Here is a 17,755-nt window from a genome sequence, read left to right on the forward strand (position 1 = left end):
ACATCAATCCATCCATCTTCCAGCATTGTGATGTGAAATTAACATTCAATGTTAATTATGCTTAGAAGGCAATTAACAAAAACAAAAAAGTTCGTACAGCGCAGCATGAGAAAGTAGGATAATATCCAGGCTGCTCCTTTAAGGAGTTCGAAGCTACTGAGCTGAATGAAGTGTCGGCTTTCACTCCAAACTCCTCCTCTATATTCTAATCGAGCTTCACTTCAGCTCCCAAGCCGCCCCATCTCCACACTCCTCTCTCAGCTCGCTGCGACCTACTTTTCCCCTTAACCCGCCGTGTATTTTTTTCTTCGTTCAACAACAGCCATTTGAAATATGTCGTTGGTAATCTTTGTTAATTATACAAAAAGAAACTTTGGGACTCCAATATAGCATAATTTTGTGGTTTCCTCACTCCGTCGGACAAAAAGCCAGAAGAAACTTGATCAGTAATATTTGACCATATTTTTCTCTTTATGAATTTTAAGTTGAAAAGTTGTTTTTGTCTTTTGGTAGGTTGATTTAAACTTTTCACTCTTCGGGATCGAGATCTATGCGCATGTGTGAATTTTTCTGGACGGCTCTGGCGTCGGCGGTTCTCCCCCACCCGGTTTTAATCCGGATAATATCGCTTTGGTTTGTTTTACATCTTCCTCCGCTAAACTGCGCTCCCAAACGCTCCGCTCGCCGCGCAAAAGTTGCGGCGGACTGATCAAGTTTTGCGCAACGAAACGCTCCTGTTTCTCTTTTCCTACATTTTCTGTGCAGTTCGGTGGATTACTTGCAAGTGTGCCCAGCTTCCAGCTATGGAGAAAACGATGCTTTATTTATTTTAAAGTGATTTTTTTTCCCAAGTCGGGGGTGGGGGGAGTTTAGACACGGCGGACAAGGAACTGTCTGAATCTGGAGAAACATTGTGGATATCGCATGACCAGTTTTCAGAAACTGCATTTTGGATAAGGGATCGAATTATTTATAAGTTTTCACTCGCGAGATGCCACAACTTAACGGAGGCGGTGGTGATGACTTGGGGGCTAACGATGAGCTCATCTCCTTCAAAGACGAAGGGGAGCAGGAGGAGAAAACATCCGAGCATGTGTCCGCCGAGAGGGATCTGGACGACGTCAAGTCGTCACTGGTCAACGAGTCTGAAAACAACAGCAGTTCGTCCGACTCCGAGGTAAGTCTGCTGGTGGATTGGCCGATCGAAGCACTTTGCACCACATTTCCCTTCCAAAAAAAGAGCAGCGAAGTTTCACTCTGCGTGTTTTTCCTCGTCGTGCTCCCTGCTTGTGTCAGCAGGCGGAGAGGGGGCCCCATTCCAGACCGGACTCGGAAAGTTATGAGAGACAGAGAGAGTATTTTGCTGAAGGTAGGTCCAACTTCTGCTGCTCAGATCGTCTACTTTATCACTGTCTTCCAGCATTTCTTCAAACAAAAAAATCCACCTAGTGTTTCCTCTGCCCTTCTTAAGTGTTAAGAAGACAGCAAGATGGAGGTCTTTTTAAGACGCCCCCTTATCCAGGCTATCCGTTTCTAATGATTCCGGATCTCGGTGGCTCCTACCTATCCAACGGGTCGCTGTCCCCCGGAGCCAGGACGGTGAGTGGCATTTGCATGAATGCATGCTTCTTTTATTTCAGTGCCGCACCTTTATGCACGGAATGGGCTATTTGCCCTCTCTGTCAAACACTCATCGTGCACGGGTTAAAAAAAAATTGGCAGCAGAGCCCCGATCGGAGCGCCATGTTTCCCTTTAAGTAACGTCTATATGCGCAGTCAGTCCTTTGTTCAGCTAAGGGATGACAGATTTGCATTATTTCGTTATAGTTGGCCACGAGGTAACGGAATACTAGTATGGATCATTTCTCTTTGTGTCCCGGGGGGCTGCATCTTTTTTGGAAGGGTTGGAAAGTGTGTGCCGGAGTTGTTCAGCGGCGACGAAACAAAGATGGACGTGGAATGAGCTTTGCATCAGAATCGCTTTTGTTACTGCCCTGGTAAAATTATGGAAGTTGTTTAAAAGTGCGCATATTTGGGGTGCACTGGCCTTGCGTGTCAAACTGTGGCGCACATTATGTGAAGTGACTAAATGCAGTGACGAGGGTATCCAAATATATTAATGGCTGATCAGTGTGAATTGGTTCTTTTCGAGTTGACATTCAAAAAAAGATGCCACTCATGTCGATGTTCAACACACTTTATATCCATAGTGCGGGCCGCCTGAAAACACCCTAAACTGCCTCATTAAGTGCCTGGATTGTGACGAGTGGTTCAACCGCGGTCATGGCCTGACCAGCTGGAGTCTTGTTAGAGATGGGTCTCCATGTTTGAGTCAATAAGATCTTTGGGGATATTAAATCAGTATTCATTTGGAGGTCCGACTGCAGAGTGCAGGCTGGCCTTGTGTGACCACACAGATCTTTGAATATCAACCAATCCAAACATTTTCATCCAGGGGTGGACTTACCATAAGGCAGAATTCCCAAAGTTACATTTATGGATATAAGAATACAATCATTTAAATTATAGCAACATGTCTGTTATTTGCATTTTTACTTACTGCTCTTGGAATAGGCAAACCCTGTCCCAACTCTAATGGCTTCATGGTACCCAGTTTTCTTTTCACGCTGGATTCTGGTGGTAGGCTGCTGGTTCTAAAAGTAGTCTTACAGAAAAAGAAGATGGCAGAAAGATACAAGACTAACATTACATCGCCTGTGTCTTTGATACTATCCCATTAGAGTGGGAGACCTATTGTGGACAGATGTAGAGAGAATAGAATTAAATGAACATATGCAGTAATTCAAGACTGAGCTTAATCTCAGGGACAGAGTTAGGGTTTGTCTATCCTAGGCTGCAGCTAAGGGCAGTGACAAAAGAGGGAATGGTTAAACTTCATAAATTCCACTGGAGCAATACTCCCCTCCTCCTGATCAGTAAATTTTACCAACAGCCCCCATCCTCATAGGTGAATTTTACTGCTGGGTCCCCATGCTTTGATTGGCACATTGTGATTCCATCATTCCATCAAAAAAAAAAACAGATAGCTCAAAAGGCCAGCTTAGCAGGCCCCCTACCTATGTTAGCCTAGCCCCCCCCCCCCCAGTGAAGTTTATCCACCCCTGCTTTTATCTGGGACAGGACATGCATATTATCTGGAAGGGATCTGTAGACGTTGTGATCGGACTAATATGAATAAATTATTCTTGGAAGCCCTCTCCATCACGCGTCCCGACAACAGCACTCAGGTGAGATACTGTGGCATGTTCTGTTGCTGGAGGAGTGAATTATGGGAAATATTGTTGGAGCTTCAGTGTTTTTCCTGGAGTGCACACAGAGGATTTCTGAATATAAATTTGTGACTTCTATTCGTAGATTATGACTTCTCTTCTGCATATGTGAAGATCACATATCAAAACATTCAGAGATGGAGTTAGAGCTGAGGGTGTCGGGGTTTGGAAGTTGTGTTTTCCAGGTGCTTCTTGTTTTACATGCAAGCCCTGTCTGTGGCACTCGTTTCAGATGAGAACGGTATGATTTACTGGTTTTACACCCAATGGGGTCGAGACTTCTCTAAGGAAACCGAGAGTATGAGGACACAATGGGGCAGAAGGATGGAGGCTGTCTGTCTGCCTGCAAGAGGTTGTCAGCTCTTTAGAAAAGCCTGCAAACTCCCCAGATGGAATTAATGGTTGGGCCAGTGGAGAACATATTAATAACAATTACTTACTAGAATAGCGATATGGGTGGAGTTTAAACGGTGCAGTAGCTGGATTGTGATATTGCCTGAGCACCTTTGATGCTTTCTCTGGTCAGCACGATAAATCAAATTATTTGTTTGATCTTTTCCGGACTTTGCAGACGTGTTGTGCGGGTGAAGATCTGGAAAATCTGTCAGACATCCCATCAAAATTGAAGCAATGCCACTTAGTGACAGCAAAGAAAATGGTGACTTAGGGTGTATGGTATACTCACACTAGGTGATCTGTACCATGCCCAAACATGTTTGACCCCCAAAATCCAGTTTGTTTGACTAGTGTGATTGCTCCATACTATGCCCAGGCACAGTACGCTTAACCACACCCTGGCCCACGTGATGGCCGGGGAATTGGATCATTTGGACTCTGGCTCAGTACGGATAGTGTGATCGCTAACTGTGCCTGAGTATGGAACACAGACATGACGTCAATGATGCGACTGGCACACACACGTACGTGAACTGGACCCAGAAGGAACAGATTGGGCAGGCTGTACAGGTTGGGTAGCGACAAATATTTAACCAACATTGCGGCAAAGAAATCAGTTTGGTCTACTGCGGAGATGTAGTATTTGCTGGAATTTTGGACTGATGATGATGTCCAGAAACAATGGGATGCAACACACACAACTCAGAGGGACTTTGTTAAAATTCAGGATTCGCTTCTTATACATGCAGCACAATTAAATGACAATCGCTGCGCTGCATACTCGATAAATCTATGAGGGCCATGTGTCATCACGCCCAGAACGACTCCAAATAAACCACAGAATAAGGACATTAATTATCCTCTCCATTGTGCTGTTCAATAGTGCTTTTCTTCCTATGTTTCCTTCAACATAAGTCATGCGGTGATGACAAACGCATTCTTGGGCCCGTAACATTAAGCACAATGCGAGCGCAGAACAGTGGGGGAGGGGGGGCACTCGTGCACAGGCACTGTACGAGGCAGCCAGGCCAAGTGTGAGTGCACCCTTACATAAGATGCTGGACCTGGTGCACAGGATAATTCTGTTTGGTTACCACTTGCTAAAAACATCATATGGCTGAAAATCTGTGCCTGGTAGACCTGAGACAAATCACCCTAAAACTGAAACACCAGCAGAGGGCGAAAAGACAGGCTTGCAGACACCATCTGGGGAAAAAACTGTTTTTTAAACTTCCCCGGAACGTTATACAGTGATTATTAAACTGTAGGGCTCGATTTTCTTGAATATTCTAAAAAATGTTTTGCTGTAAAAATGAAACTTTATCGTGGGTGGACCCCGTCCCCCTGTGTGGACAGTATGCATGCAAATTGCATGCAATTTAATAAATAAATATACAACTCAAATTAAAACACAGAGACAACAACTTAACTAAAAACTATCCACTTTCACGAGTTTGGGGTCTGGTACGTTAATGCAGATTTTACATGTATGGCTACACTATGCCAGCTTAGTGAGGCTTGTGTGTGAGTCTAAAACAATCTAGGTAACAGTAACACGTTTGATCTCAGAAGAAAATCACAATGGGGTCTGTATTTGTACGTATGACACTATGTGGTAGTTGTACTTAGGGAGCCCTGGAGGGTCCACAGAGACGTTTTTTTCTATTTTATCCACATGATGTACTTTAACGTGCCCACTTAACATTAAATCGAGCTCGTTAAATCCCTAACGTGAGCAGGATCTTGTTTTTTTTTTCCCCAATTTGCTATTTCGACGTCTCAAGTTTAGTTGTGCTCAAGCTGTTTGTGTTCTTGTCAGTCATCCAGAAAAAATGCTTGCAAAGCCGGAAGCCGGCATGAAGTGCACAAATACAGGCTTTACGGTAGTCTTAATGTGTCTACCATTGCAACTTAGTGTTCGGATACACTACCTCTTAGGGGTTATGGTCCTCTAATTCTTAATACTGTCCAGTAGTATTCTCTGTGCTCATATTTTTATGACAATAAATGTTTCCCATTCCATATTTATTCTCCTGTTCTTTTTTTATGGACCAAAACAGCACTTTGTGGTCATTTCGTTACAATTTTGACATTTACATATCAGGTGTTTTTTTTGGGGGGGGTGGGGGGTTTGCCTTTTATTTTAATTTGGTAACATTTACATGCCAATTTATAAATAAATTATAGTTGTGCGATAAATGAATAGGCCTGCTTTCAGAGTTATTTGTCAGGCCTCAGAGCAGTCAGATAAACGCACATTCATTTGCTTTCACTTCTCCAGTTGATCCATCCAGTAACTATAGAAATTGTAGAAGTTGGGGTGTGTGGGCGGAGTAGGGATTGGAAAGTTGTTCAGTTCAACATGAGTTTTTAATCTTCTGTCTTCCAAAAAGGTTAGACTGGAAACTCTCTTGCCCACTCCCCGCCTCTGTCTTATAAAGCTTTTCTGAAAAAACTGCCCCCTTACTTCAATTAGTGAGGTGTTAGGCAGCCATTGTTGCTGCACGCTGGCCGTTGATGGCCTGGGGTGACCCCTGTGTTGGCATCTCATTAACTTTAATGGGCACTCAGGCGCAGGGCTGATACCTGCCTCTGAGCCTCTTTTGTTCTGTAAACTCCAGCCACTTAGGTCGCATTAACTGCGTGGCAGTGGTCGCATTAAGTGCGGGGCAGTGGCCCCGTTTTGCGTTTCACGGCCCATTGGCGGCTCCGAGTCTTCTGCATTTCCCTCAGCTCCCCCTTCTGAATGTGCTGAACAATGAGGGGGCTGGAAATGTGAGCTGGAACATAGTTTATTTTTAGGGAAGAGATTGCAGGTCTCTTTGGTGAATACCACCCCCCCCCAACTTTTCATTTATTTATGTTATGTATCATGGCTGCCTGGATTTATCTTTTCTGTTACTTGTAAACCTTCCCTGCCATTTTTAACACATACAATGCTTTTTCTACAATTGTCCTTAAAATTCAGAGTTTGTAGAAAACCTACAGTCTCCCGTAGAAGGCTTTCCATTTGATGTGACATCCGTGACACTAAAAGTTATATGTATCTCTAAAAGGTAAATTTATATATATAAATTTCGAAAATTTGTCTGTATTCATCCCCAGAGGTTACATGAAAATACATGTGAACTGATTCCTTGATGCTACACGTGTCTATATACTGAGGCATTTTGTTTGCCAATGTGAGTGTAAATGCAACATCTGTAATACTGGAAATACCTAGTTCCTGGTTAAGTCAGTCTGTGGTTGTAGAGGTGCTATTAATGGACGTGCAACTACTGTGGAATAGAAGCTTCAAAGGTTCACACTTACTGTGGCCTCGCCACGGCATGTGCGTTTGCGGTGATGTAATATTCACATACGAGGACCGTGTACCACTTAAATGGAAACGATGCAAATGTGATGCAAACACAATGGAAACGATGCAAATGGTTCATCCAGTGACGCAAACATGCCACAACTGTAAAGAAAATCGGACCAAAGATTACATACAAACACTGTTTCTACCCTCTCTAAGTAGATGAAAACAAATTTGGCTAGCTGAGGTAGTCCAGAAATACCAGCGTTTAGATGATTCCTCGCTGTGGGATTACAGATCGGTGTTGTTATTCAGACTGGAGGTAATTCCCAGCAAATATGAAGCTGTGAGGGATATTTCTTCTTGGTTGAACTTGTTTTGAGAAATGAATGTTTTGATGATGCGAGTCTGATGGTCTCTGTCTACTTTGCTTGCCTGCTGGGAATTTGTCAGGTGCCTGCTTGAAGAATCCTTGCATCCTGCTGTTGTACCCTCGACCTACGAGCCGCCCATTTGCTGAAAGCAAGCCCACATTCTCCATGTGCTTGGCCGACCCTTGTCGTAGCTTTTATTGGACATGCACAAGGAAACTGTTATCATCCTGAATGGGATTATGGGCTTTCTCATGGTTTTTTTTGTTTTTGTTTTATTGGGAGGGAGGAAGCGGCAATGAGTAATGTCATAAAACTGTGCAAATAGCAAATAAAGGATCGTTTCAGACTTGGCCACTGATGCTCGACAGCAGTGCCGGAAAGCAGCACGTTTGGGCCTGAAAGCAGATATTTGAATTTTAAAACTTAAATGATGAAGAGGAGCTGGACAGCCTCAATGGCACATACTACTCAAATTTAAACAATGCAGGAGGTCTGTGTCGCAAATACACCCTGATTGTTCATTGACTAGTGGAAAAGTAGCTGAAATTTGGAAAGGAGACTGAACGAAAGATGGTATATAAACCTTTTCTACCCTCTCAAGTGACAAATGGTTGGCCAACTTGGAGTAAGGTTGCGGCATTTACGTAATTCACAAAATTGAAGCAAATCAAAATTGAATTGAATCGGCCACTTGTGAATTGAGATCAGATCAGACTCCCAGCCCCTACTAGGCATCCACATGGACTGCTGACACACAGAGCCACACACTGCATCTGCCTGTTTAAGTTCACGTTTGCCCAGTGTGGTGGTTTTCTGAAGCATTACAAAGCGCGTTCCATCCTGGGGCTAAGTCTGCTACCTTAGCTGATTTGCTGGATGTGGGCCCCTAAATCCACCATTAACTGCAGAAGACTGGTAAATGACTAGTTTGAGGCCTGAATGTTAAGACAGTCAAAGTGGGTAAGGCCCTCTGAAATCAGATTTATTTTAATCTGTTTTAAGTTTTTATTTGTTTTTTATTTTTACTTTTACCTTAAAGACAGCTATAGATAAACAATTGCAAAACGTCACAATGTGTTTAATTGAAACTGCTGACACTTTGTCATAAGCGTAAACATTGTGGTCTAAGCTGTCGCAAAATACGTGAACTTGTAAGTCTGGTGGTTCCTACCAGGGATGCGTGAGCCGATCCGAAATAAGTGGGTGCCTGCGGTCAGCCGCAGTTGTGAGTCAACTAAAGTTGTTTTTAATGATATTTGGGTCATTTGCGGATGGGTGAGTTAAAATTTAAGCAAATAAATTAAAGCATATACAATTTAAGCGTGAGTCAGTTGGGCAGCAGGTTAGGCATCATTTTGTCTTAATTAAAATGAGCATTTTCAGTCACAGTAGGGTTGAATAAAAGTTCCGGTTGCTCGTGGATGGACCGGCGCATCACAAGTTGCTACACCGCAATGGAGACACGAGACGTAAAGGGCGCATTTGGGGTGCGTTCCTGTAAACATTTGAGCTGCCTTTCGCTCATTTGATCACATTTGGCTGTAGCAGAATCCTTCCTATTTAAATGTCTCTGGCTGTGTTTACTGTTAGGGTATTTTCCACTATCTGGGCAATCATGAAATGTGGAAAAATTTCACAGGTTTAAAATGTCAACAAAGTATCCTCAGATTTTACATTTATAACAAAATATCGCTTCCTTGCCTCAATTCCGCAAATCCATCCACATTTTCTGCATTATGGAAATCACGGGGCTCTAAGCGGGACATTATAAGGTCTAACCAGAGTTCGGGGTTTGGGGGGGGGGGGGTGCAGGGGGTGGCTTGACAGCCGCAGTTGCTAGTTGCTGATTATTTAAAAGAACCCTCAGGTTTGTGTCTAATGGAGCAGTGTGGCTTGTCCCTATCCACACCCTAAGCTGCAGGCAAGGGCAGTTATAACAAATTGGTGTTTTTTATAAGAGAGAGAATTAGCGTAGAATTTGTGTGGAAGAAATGCATTCTTAAAAAAAAAAAAACAACAGAGCAAGTACAGCAATAAAATACACAAATTTACATCACTGTCTGCAAACCCTTGATCAAAGGGCTGTGAGTAATTGATTTTAGATGCATAAACAAATTTGAGATGGCGCTCAAGGTCGGAATGGAAGTTTTTCTGTTTTGTCCTGCTGAGCTGTAGCACTACCCCTCATGTCTTTAAAGTGAGGATACGCAAGTGCCGAATGCTTTAAATGCCCCACAATTTTTCTCCGTCTGGCAACAGCGTCACTCACACTTTGCTGTGATCGCAGCCCCCACGTGTATCGCAAGTTGTAGCGAGTGTGCAAAATAGCTCAGGCCAGTGACTCCCAAACCATCCATTGCTTTTTTGTATTACTCACGTTGTCTCGCACAATTGCGTGCTCTATTCCACTAAATGTTACTTCCATCCGTCAATTTTTTTTAAACCGCTTATCCTGTCCAGTGTTGCGGGGGGGGGGGGGGGGGTCTGGAGCCTATGCCAGAGGTTACGGGTGCAAGGCAGGGAATAACCCAGGATGGGTGGGGTGCCAACCCATCACAGGGCACACTCGCACACCTTTCACCCAACCACACACACCTATGGGCAATTTGGCAACCCCAGTTAATCTCAGCATGTTTTTGGACTGTGGGAGGAAACTGGAGTACTTTCAGGAAACCCCAGTCTCCATACAAACTCCACACACATGGAATCCTGGTGGAGACTCGAACCCAGGTTCCAGAGGTGTAAGGCACTGGTGCTAACCGCTGCACCAATATACTGCCCCCTAAATATATTTCTACCTTTCAAATATTTGTTTTTTACAAACATAAAGGTTTGAAAATTTTGTCTGCAATTAAATGTAGCCAAATAGAATTTCAATCTGTCCGGTAAGTTGGTGGTGTTGCCACACGTTGTAGCAACGGACACAAAGCAGTGATGTCAAATTCTCTTTGGAATCCAAAATATTTCCATACAGTGGAAGACTGGTGTATTTTGGTGAGCAGTTATTTACTTTTCTTCCCCTCACTCATTTTTGTGGTAATTTCTCACAAACGTGCCACACTGCCTATGACTGAATCAAACGGCAAAAAATTTTTAATTATGCTGCATGCAGAGCTCATGCAAATGCAGTGGTGGTAAGTTTTAGGCCGATTTTTTTCAAAAAACATATACTTGATAATGTTGAAATAGAATCATCAGTAAAATTGCAAAGCTTGCAAGTTTTGTTTTCTATGACTGAGTAAAAACTTATTGATGGTCTCAATCCAACTGACTGTTGTGGTCTTTTTAATATGACAATTTCACTTGCATAATTTCGTGCAGGCGTAGTATTGAGGGCAGTGTGGTACCGCAGTGAATATCTCTGCCACTGCACACCACTGCTTTCTGCGTGTGGAGTTTGCCTGTTCACTCTGTGTGTACGTGAGTTTATGCCTGATCGTCTGATTTCCTCCAACAGTCCAAAAACATGTATCTTAAGTTAACTGGAGTACTGAATGAGTGAGTGACAGAGAGAGAGAGGTGTGTGTGTGTGTGTGTGTGTGTATATACACCCTGCAATGGGCTGCTGCACCACACAGGATTGGTTCATGTCTTGTGTCATTTGCAATATAAAATGAACAAACATATATTTTTATAACTGTATTTTACATATAAATGGTTCTTCAATGAATTGTTTGATTAATCTGTAGAGATACTTGATTGATTTAATATAATGTAATTGTCCATTACCTGTATTACAGAATGTATTACGGTAGAATGTTAGTAATTTGTACCTTGTAACTTGAGGATCTGTGGGAAGAAGAAGCAGTTGGGAGGTCTTAGAAGACCAGGAGTAGTTTAAGAAAAATTCTTGACATGCATTCCTGGCAAGTTCATCACTAGCTTAGGGGTTTATGTTGTTTTCTCATGTTTCCTGTCTGACGTTGTAAGTCTTTCTAGCACCAGACAGCACTGTCGTTATCCAGAGCAGAATGTAGGGATTGGGGATGATGCAGAAAGTGACTTTGAGATGCTGCAGAAGTAAAACGCATGTTTGCTGCCTGTACAGCATGTAGGGCACACAGAGTCCAAGGAGCACAGACCAGGCTTGTCATTTGAAGGTGAACAGCAGGATACCGATACTCCAGGATACCGATACTCCAGGATACCGATACTCAAGCCCTGTTTGTTCCAGTGGTCATTTTATTGGAGGTGTTTGTCTAGTCTGATCCCTCTGATGAAACATTCTATTACCTTAACTTTTTTACTGTCATTGAATAGTTACTCATGCACCAGCTCATGCACCAGCTGCCCAAATTTTGAGCAGAAGTGCATTTAAGTTTAACACAGCCATTAGTTTCCCAAGGATTTGTCGAGCCCCTGTAGGCTGGGACTGTCGCTTTAAGACCGTGAGCTGGTGGTGGAGAATGTGGGAGGGCAGGGGCTGGCAGCGTGTACAGTCATGTTTAAAAACAAATCGCCAGTCTGATGTTTATCAGCATTTTCGGGTGGGATCTCCATTCGCGTATCTGTGTCATTCTTTGCTGAAGTGTTTGCCTCAAAGGTGCGTTAATTACCCCACAGCATTTACCCCTCTAAATTTGATTTCCGTTTTTTTTTTTTTTTTGCTTTCACTGGTCTCTGCTTTGGTATAAAGGACTTTGAAAACAATGTTAAGTGTTATAGGGCATGAGGGAGATTGCATCTCTCTTGAGTGGAGGACAGGTCTGTCAACACCCAAAGCCTTTTCCACTCTGTCAGCCACTGGGTGGGGGTGGGGAGGGGGGGAGCTTGGGGTGAGCGCCACAGAAGGGACATTGTCCAGGTTTTGGTTTGAGCAGCATTCCTTAAGAAAGCTGCAGGCCTCTGGACGAATGTTTTCCCAAAATGGCTACAGCCAACTGTTGTATCCAGAAATCTTCAAGCTTAAAATTAATTTAGCTTCATCTATTGACCTTCTTTCCTACTGTATGTTTGCTGAAGGTTGGCTACTTACATGGAAACCTAATATCTGTAATAGATTTCTCACACATTTTGTAATGTGATGTTAAATGGACGAAAGTGCCTGGAGCGATCTGCCTGGGTATGGATAGATTTGCTAGGAAGCCCCAGATGTTGTTTTTAAGCATAACACAAACTGAGTGGTTTTTCTTCCCTGTAAAACATCACTGTGACACTGATAAGGTGACACTGGTAATACTCAGTGTAGCAGTGCAGCCGTGGGTGAGGGTGACGGTATTGATGTCACACTTCCTGGCTGGCAGAGTGTCCTTGACGGACCCTTTGCTGCGTGTCTCTGATGTCAGATTAGGGCCGTGAAATTATTCTGTTGTTAAAGGAGGAAGCTAGCTGTGCACTCTTTATCAGGGCATGCTGGGTTATTGACAGGTCTTGATTGGGTGATAAATGTCCAAATTAAATTAGCATTTACCTCCAAGTTACTCTTGGAGGCTCTCAAGGTGGCCAATTCACCCTCAAAGTATTTAAGCAAACAAATAAATCCAGCTGCACAATAGCCTGAAGCCGCTGGGTTTGGTGTCATCTGGTTGGACGCCTGACGGAGGCGGGTTTTGAGTGCCACAGGAAGTAGAGTTGAGGATGTGGATGCGAGATCTATGATCAGCCCTCTTTCCTGTTCATCTGATGGGGTGCAGGGTGGGGGGGGGGGTTTGGAACATGGTGTTCCCTCAGTGTGATCTGGGCTGACAGTCTAATCTGCCAGTATTTTAGATCTGAGCCTCTGAGGACTTGACAGGATTCAAGACAAGGGAGCCATCTTGGGCATCGTGATATTGGGGAAAAAAAAACATAGTGTGAGAGTTGAACTTTTTGTGATAAATACCACAATATTTATAAAACAAAGTAGCTGAAAATTTACCCGAAAAAAACTATCCAAATAGAAGTATATACCAATAATCTGTGAAACACACCGCGAGACACAAAGCAGTGCCGACAAATAACTATTTTGCTCAATATAGTCTCTGTGGAATCCAAAATATTCCATAAAGCGGAAGACAGATATATTTTGGTCAGCAGTTCATGTTGGCCATTCTCCTCATTCATTTTGTTACATTTCCCACAAACGTGTGTCTGAGGGTGAGTTTAACAGTAAGGACAAAAGTGATTATGATTGGCTTGGAGAACACATGCAGAGCTCATACAAACACAGTAGCTGCAAACTTTAGACTTAAAAAAAAAAACATTAGATAATCTTGAAAAGGAACAAATAATTTGTAGAGCTTTTAGTTTTGTTTGCAATGACAAAGTAAAATGTTTTAGTGTAACTTAATTAGCCTCCCTTCCGCCAATGCAGTGCTGGTGCCCAATGAAAGGTTTATGTGCCTGAAAACTATCTCTGGCAAGACACCACAGAATTGCGTGTCTTTGTGTGGGGAGGGGCTACAATGAACAGTAAACTTCAGAGTCACATTCAAAGCTGTCATAACTGCTTGATTGAACTCGATTACTCAATCATTACTCAATCATTAAAAAGCATTGATTAAAATTTAAGGTGGAAAGAAGATGGAGCAGAATGGATGAGGGCCCAAATAGAAAGTCAAAGCATGAATTGTTTGGAAGTACTTTGCAGTAAAAGTGAATAAAAATGCATTTTCCTGTCAGTATCGCAAAGCAGGACCTAAATATCACAACAGCAGAACTGCAATGGAACTACCTCTTAGAAGAAGACATTCAATTTGACGGACTCGCGTAATATTGCAAGGTTAACCATAGATGCGTACCATTTAGCCTCTAGGAGTAGCTTAACATGTCTTTGTCATCATGTTGTCATAAATTCTTTTGAATAATTTACTTTCTACGATTACTGTACGTCAAAATAATCTGTTAAAACAAAGGTGATGCTGTATTCATGTGTAGTTGTGTGTGTGTGTGTGTGTGTGTGTGAATGGCTATACCGTAGCTTATGGGGATACAATGTCCCCACAACGTGATGGATACCCATTTTTTTTCTTTATGGGGGGTGTTAGAGGACTTGGTATTATTGTTTTATCCCATGAAATAAAAATACGACTTATTATAATTAGAGATCGGATCGTATCGGTGCCGATGCAGACCTATTTGACGGATTGGGTATCAGCCATACGTACCTACTTATTTAAGGTGGAAAATCCCACGAAACAAAGTGCACATAATTGTGCAAGACGACGCAAGTAATCTGAAAAAAATCAAAAGATGATTCGAAAGTCGCTGGCTTGGGCTGTTTCTGCACACTCGCTACAGCTTGTGATAGACAACAAAGTGTAAGCGACGCTGTAGCCAGTGGGAGAAAAATTGTGGGGCATTTGAAGCATTTGCCATGTGTGTGTGTGCTCACTTGATGACATCACTATGTGACACGCTACTGTACATCGCCCAAAAGAAGCCGAATGGTCATTTAGTGCAGTTGCTGCAAAGTTGTTCATTAACACGCAAGACTCACATTTACAGAAATGTAGCCAGTTCCCAGGTTATAAACGAGATCCATTCCCTGAGTTTTGTCTAAGTTGAGTTTATAGGCAAGTCAGAAAAATAATTCAGTACATAATAATAATATGCAGTATTAAAAGTAACTGCATTTGGTATTGTACTGTACATTGAGCCAATGAACTGCTGAAGTCATTTCATGAACGTCACAAAATGTGCGTTTGTTGTTACGAACCGTCGTGTTTAACTCAAATAGGTTTTATGTCGATCCGCTCGTAAGTACGAGTTTAAGTCAGATGTTGTTAATCCGTGGGCTACCTGTAGATGCCTCCCCCCGTCTCTTAATTTCTCAAATGACATCGTTATTGATTCTTTATTTCGGCTTCAGAGTTGGTTCTCCAAAGCCCCGATGCCTTGCCCCCTTTTCCGGTTGATAGAACGACGTGGCGGTACCGAGGGCCGTTCGTGTGTCCCGGGTTCCGTCTCCTCTCCCGTCCCACACGCAGCCCCCACAATCTGAGCTGCCTTTCCTTTGTCTTGAAGGGAACCCCAGCACCTATTTAGGTTGTGCCTCGTTCTGCACTAATAAAACTCAATCGTTGCCAGAGTTGGCTTTTCATCGGTCTGGTATTCATAGCAGCAGCTGTTTCCAGTTATGGGTTCAGGGCTGCGTTTCCTGTGGCCGTGGGAGAGAGTGGGTGAGTGGGCAAGAGTGGCAAGGGACTGGGGGTGTGGTTAGTTAATGACTCAAATTAGTTTGAGCACAGGTGGTTTGCATCCTATACCATTCTTACACCTTTTCTTGTGTACCTGGTGGTGTACCCTTATTGGCTCGACTCGCTTCCCATTCACTGTCGGCTCAGCTTGACACAGCTGCTTGACAGAGATGATGTGTATCTGTAACATCTTTACCGGGTTGATTTTTTTTTTTTTTTTTTTTTTTGCATTTTGAGCAGGTCGCTATCAAATAACTGCAATCAGGACATTGTTGTAAAGCGAGATCTACCTGGTTTATGGAAGGTGAGCTCGTTGCTGTGAACCTTATCAGTCTTCAGCTTTGTTTAACAAAAAGGTGTGATGAACTTGAACTTTTCAGACTGTATTAAGGCTGCGTGATTCTTAGAAAAACATGCATGTTTTTGTGATAAATCTTGTGATATTTATAAAATAAGCTTTTACCCAAAGTAAATTAAAGCCAAAAATGATCTACCACTGGAGTCTGTCATATAAGTTGGTTTTATTGCCACAAATTGTGCTGACAGCAGTGTTGAGAGATGACTTGCTCTTTCTCAGTATTCTCTGTATGAAATGCAAAATATTTCCATACAGCCTAAGGCACATGTTTTTTGGTCACCAGTTCTTTGTTTTTCTCCTCTTCACTCTTTGTATTCTCCAGCCAGGGAATACATGTGTTCTTGAGACCAGTCCTCTGCTGCCATTGACATTTTGCTTGCTAAGACCATAACTCAAAAATTATTTGATGGATTATGTCTCAATGTCATTTTAGTAGTATTTTCTCCCCAGGAAAATTTAATATTTTACTACTCAGTACCCACTAAGTTGTAAAACAGTTTCCTATGTATGTTTAAAAATTGTCAGTTAAGGGCTTTTTAATACTGAAGTTGTTTGATAAACCTGACTTAAATAATCACTGAGTATGAAACATATTTATAGAGTTCTGTAAAATTTATGGATACCGTTTCGACATGTATCACTTAACATGCATGAATATTGTTATCGCTCACTTGGATGCAGTTTTACGAGATGTTGCAGGTTTACTGTTTAAAGTTTTATGAATATTTATTAGTTATTAAAAGTACATGTGTACAAGAGTGCAGAGCTGGTGCGAATGGGCAAATTATAATATTCTTGGTGTTCACATCATTATATCTGTTAATAAAATGTCATTATTTGCAAAACCTCCATCACTAACAGTTTAACTACTGTAAATGAGTTTCAGCTGGTACTGTAATCAGTGTTTTCTTATTCACGCTGTATTGTGCATAGTTAAATGCAAAGAAAACTGGGGCAACTGCTGCATAAATGAACCATCATTAAATTGCAAAGCTTGCTAGGTTTTGTTTCCTATGACTGACCAAAAATGTTTTACCGCAACATAGTGATGGTTTAAATCCAGCAGACTTGCAGTTATTGTGATGTGACAGTTACATGTGCATCAAATACCCTGTCAATATTAACATTGCACAAATAAAACTGAATAATATTCAATTTGGTTTTGTTTGTCTAGTATAATTTCGCAACATTATATTGTTTCAAATCGCTTTACAGTATCCCTGCCCAAAGCCCCCAGGGAACAAGTCAGACACGGTTTCATCAATGGTTATTTGGTCTGGAATCTGTCTCTAAGCTCCACGCTGACGGTGGTGACGTTGCGCTAGTGGTGCGTGTGACATTACATGAGACAACCTAGAGCAGCAGCAGAGAGAGCGGTGCCCTTTTCCGCTTGGTTCCGAGAAGACATGGCAGCCGCCTCAGCAACTCCTGAACTCTTCGACAAAGAGGAGGCCTGAAATGAAATATGGAGATATTTCAGGTATAAAGTCACCGAAAAGGCCTAGAGATATTTCAGGTATAAAGTCACCGAAAAGGCCTAGAGATATTTCAGGTATAAAGTCACCGAAAAGGCCTAGAGATATTTCAGGTATAAAGTCACCGAAAAGGCCTAGCCCCTAATCACAGCGGCACCACTGTCCAAGCGCTGTTTTAAAGTGAATCTCGCGAAGGGAGGCAGCACGTAAAATTCATGGTGTACTATCGTTTACTGTTGTAAACTTCTAGTTTAGAGAGACGTCACAGGCAGGAGGGTGGCCAGAAAGGACGTAACTGATGTCACAAGCAGTAGGGCAGGCACAATTTCTTGTTTTTTTGGGTCTCCAGGCAGCACAGCCCAGGAGGATAAAAATTCATGGGGGATAAAAAAGTGCATTAGCCAAAGCAGAGAAGACTAGAGTCCGTGCAAACAGTTAGGTGAGTGC

The 17,755-nt window shown here is 42.5% G+C and overlaps 1 protein-coding gene across 3 annotated transcripts in view; it reads left to right on the forward strand.

Annotated features, from left to right (window-relative positions):
* The first annotated feature begins 201 nt into the window (after nucleotides 1-201).
* Nucleotides 202-17,755, forward strand: part of tcf7l1a (transcription factor 7 like 1a) — a 42,584-nt gene continuing 25,030 nt past the window's right edge. Inside the window, exons 1-3 of one of the 3 annotated variants that reach the window (XM_023800070.2) lie at nucleotides 202-1,177; nucleotides 1,297-1,369; nucleotides 1,472-1,599. In XM_023800070.2, coding sequence (XP_023655838.1) covers nucleotides 992-1,177; nucleotides 1,297-1,369; nucleotides 1,472-1,599 — 387 coding nt within the window. In that variant the 5' untranslated portion in view covers nucleotides 202-991. Of the gene's footprint in view, nucleotides 1,178-1,296; nucleotides 1,370-1,449; nucleotides 1,600-17,755 lie in introns of those variants that run through there. The other 2 variants (XM_023800071.2, XM_023800072.2) reach the window with 2 other exon arrangements.

Source organism: Paramormyrops kingsleyae, chromosome 7, assembly GCF_048594095.1.
Source record: "Paramormyrops kingsleyae isolate MSU_618 chromosome 7, PKINGS_0.4, whole genome shotgun sequence".
NCBI classification, from domain to species: domain Eukaryota; kingdom Metazoa; phylum Chordata; class Actinopteri; order Osteoglossiformes; family Mormyridae; genus Paramormyrops; species Paramormyrops kingsleyae.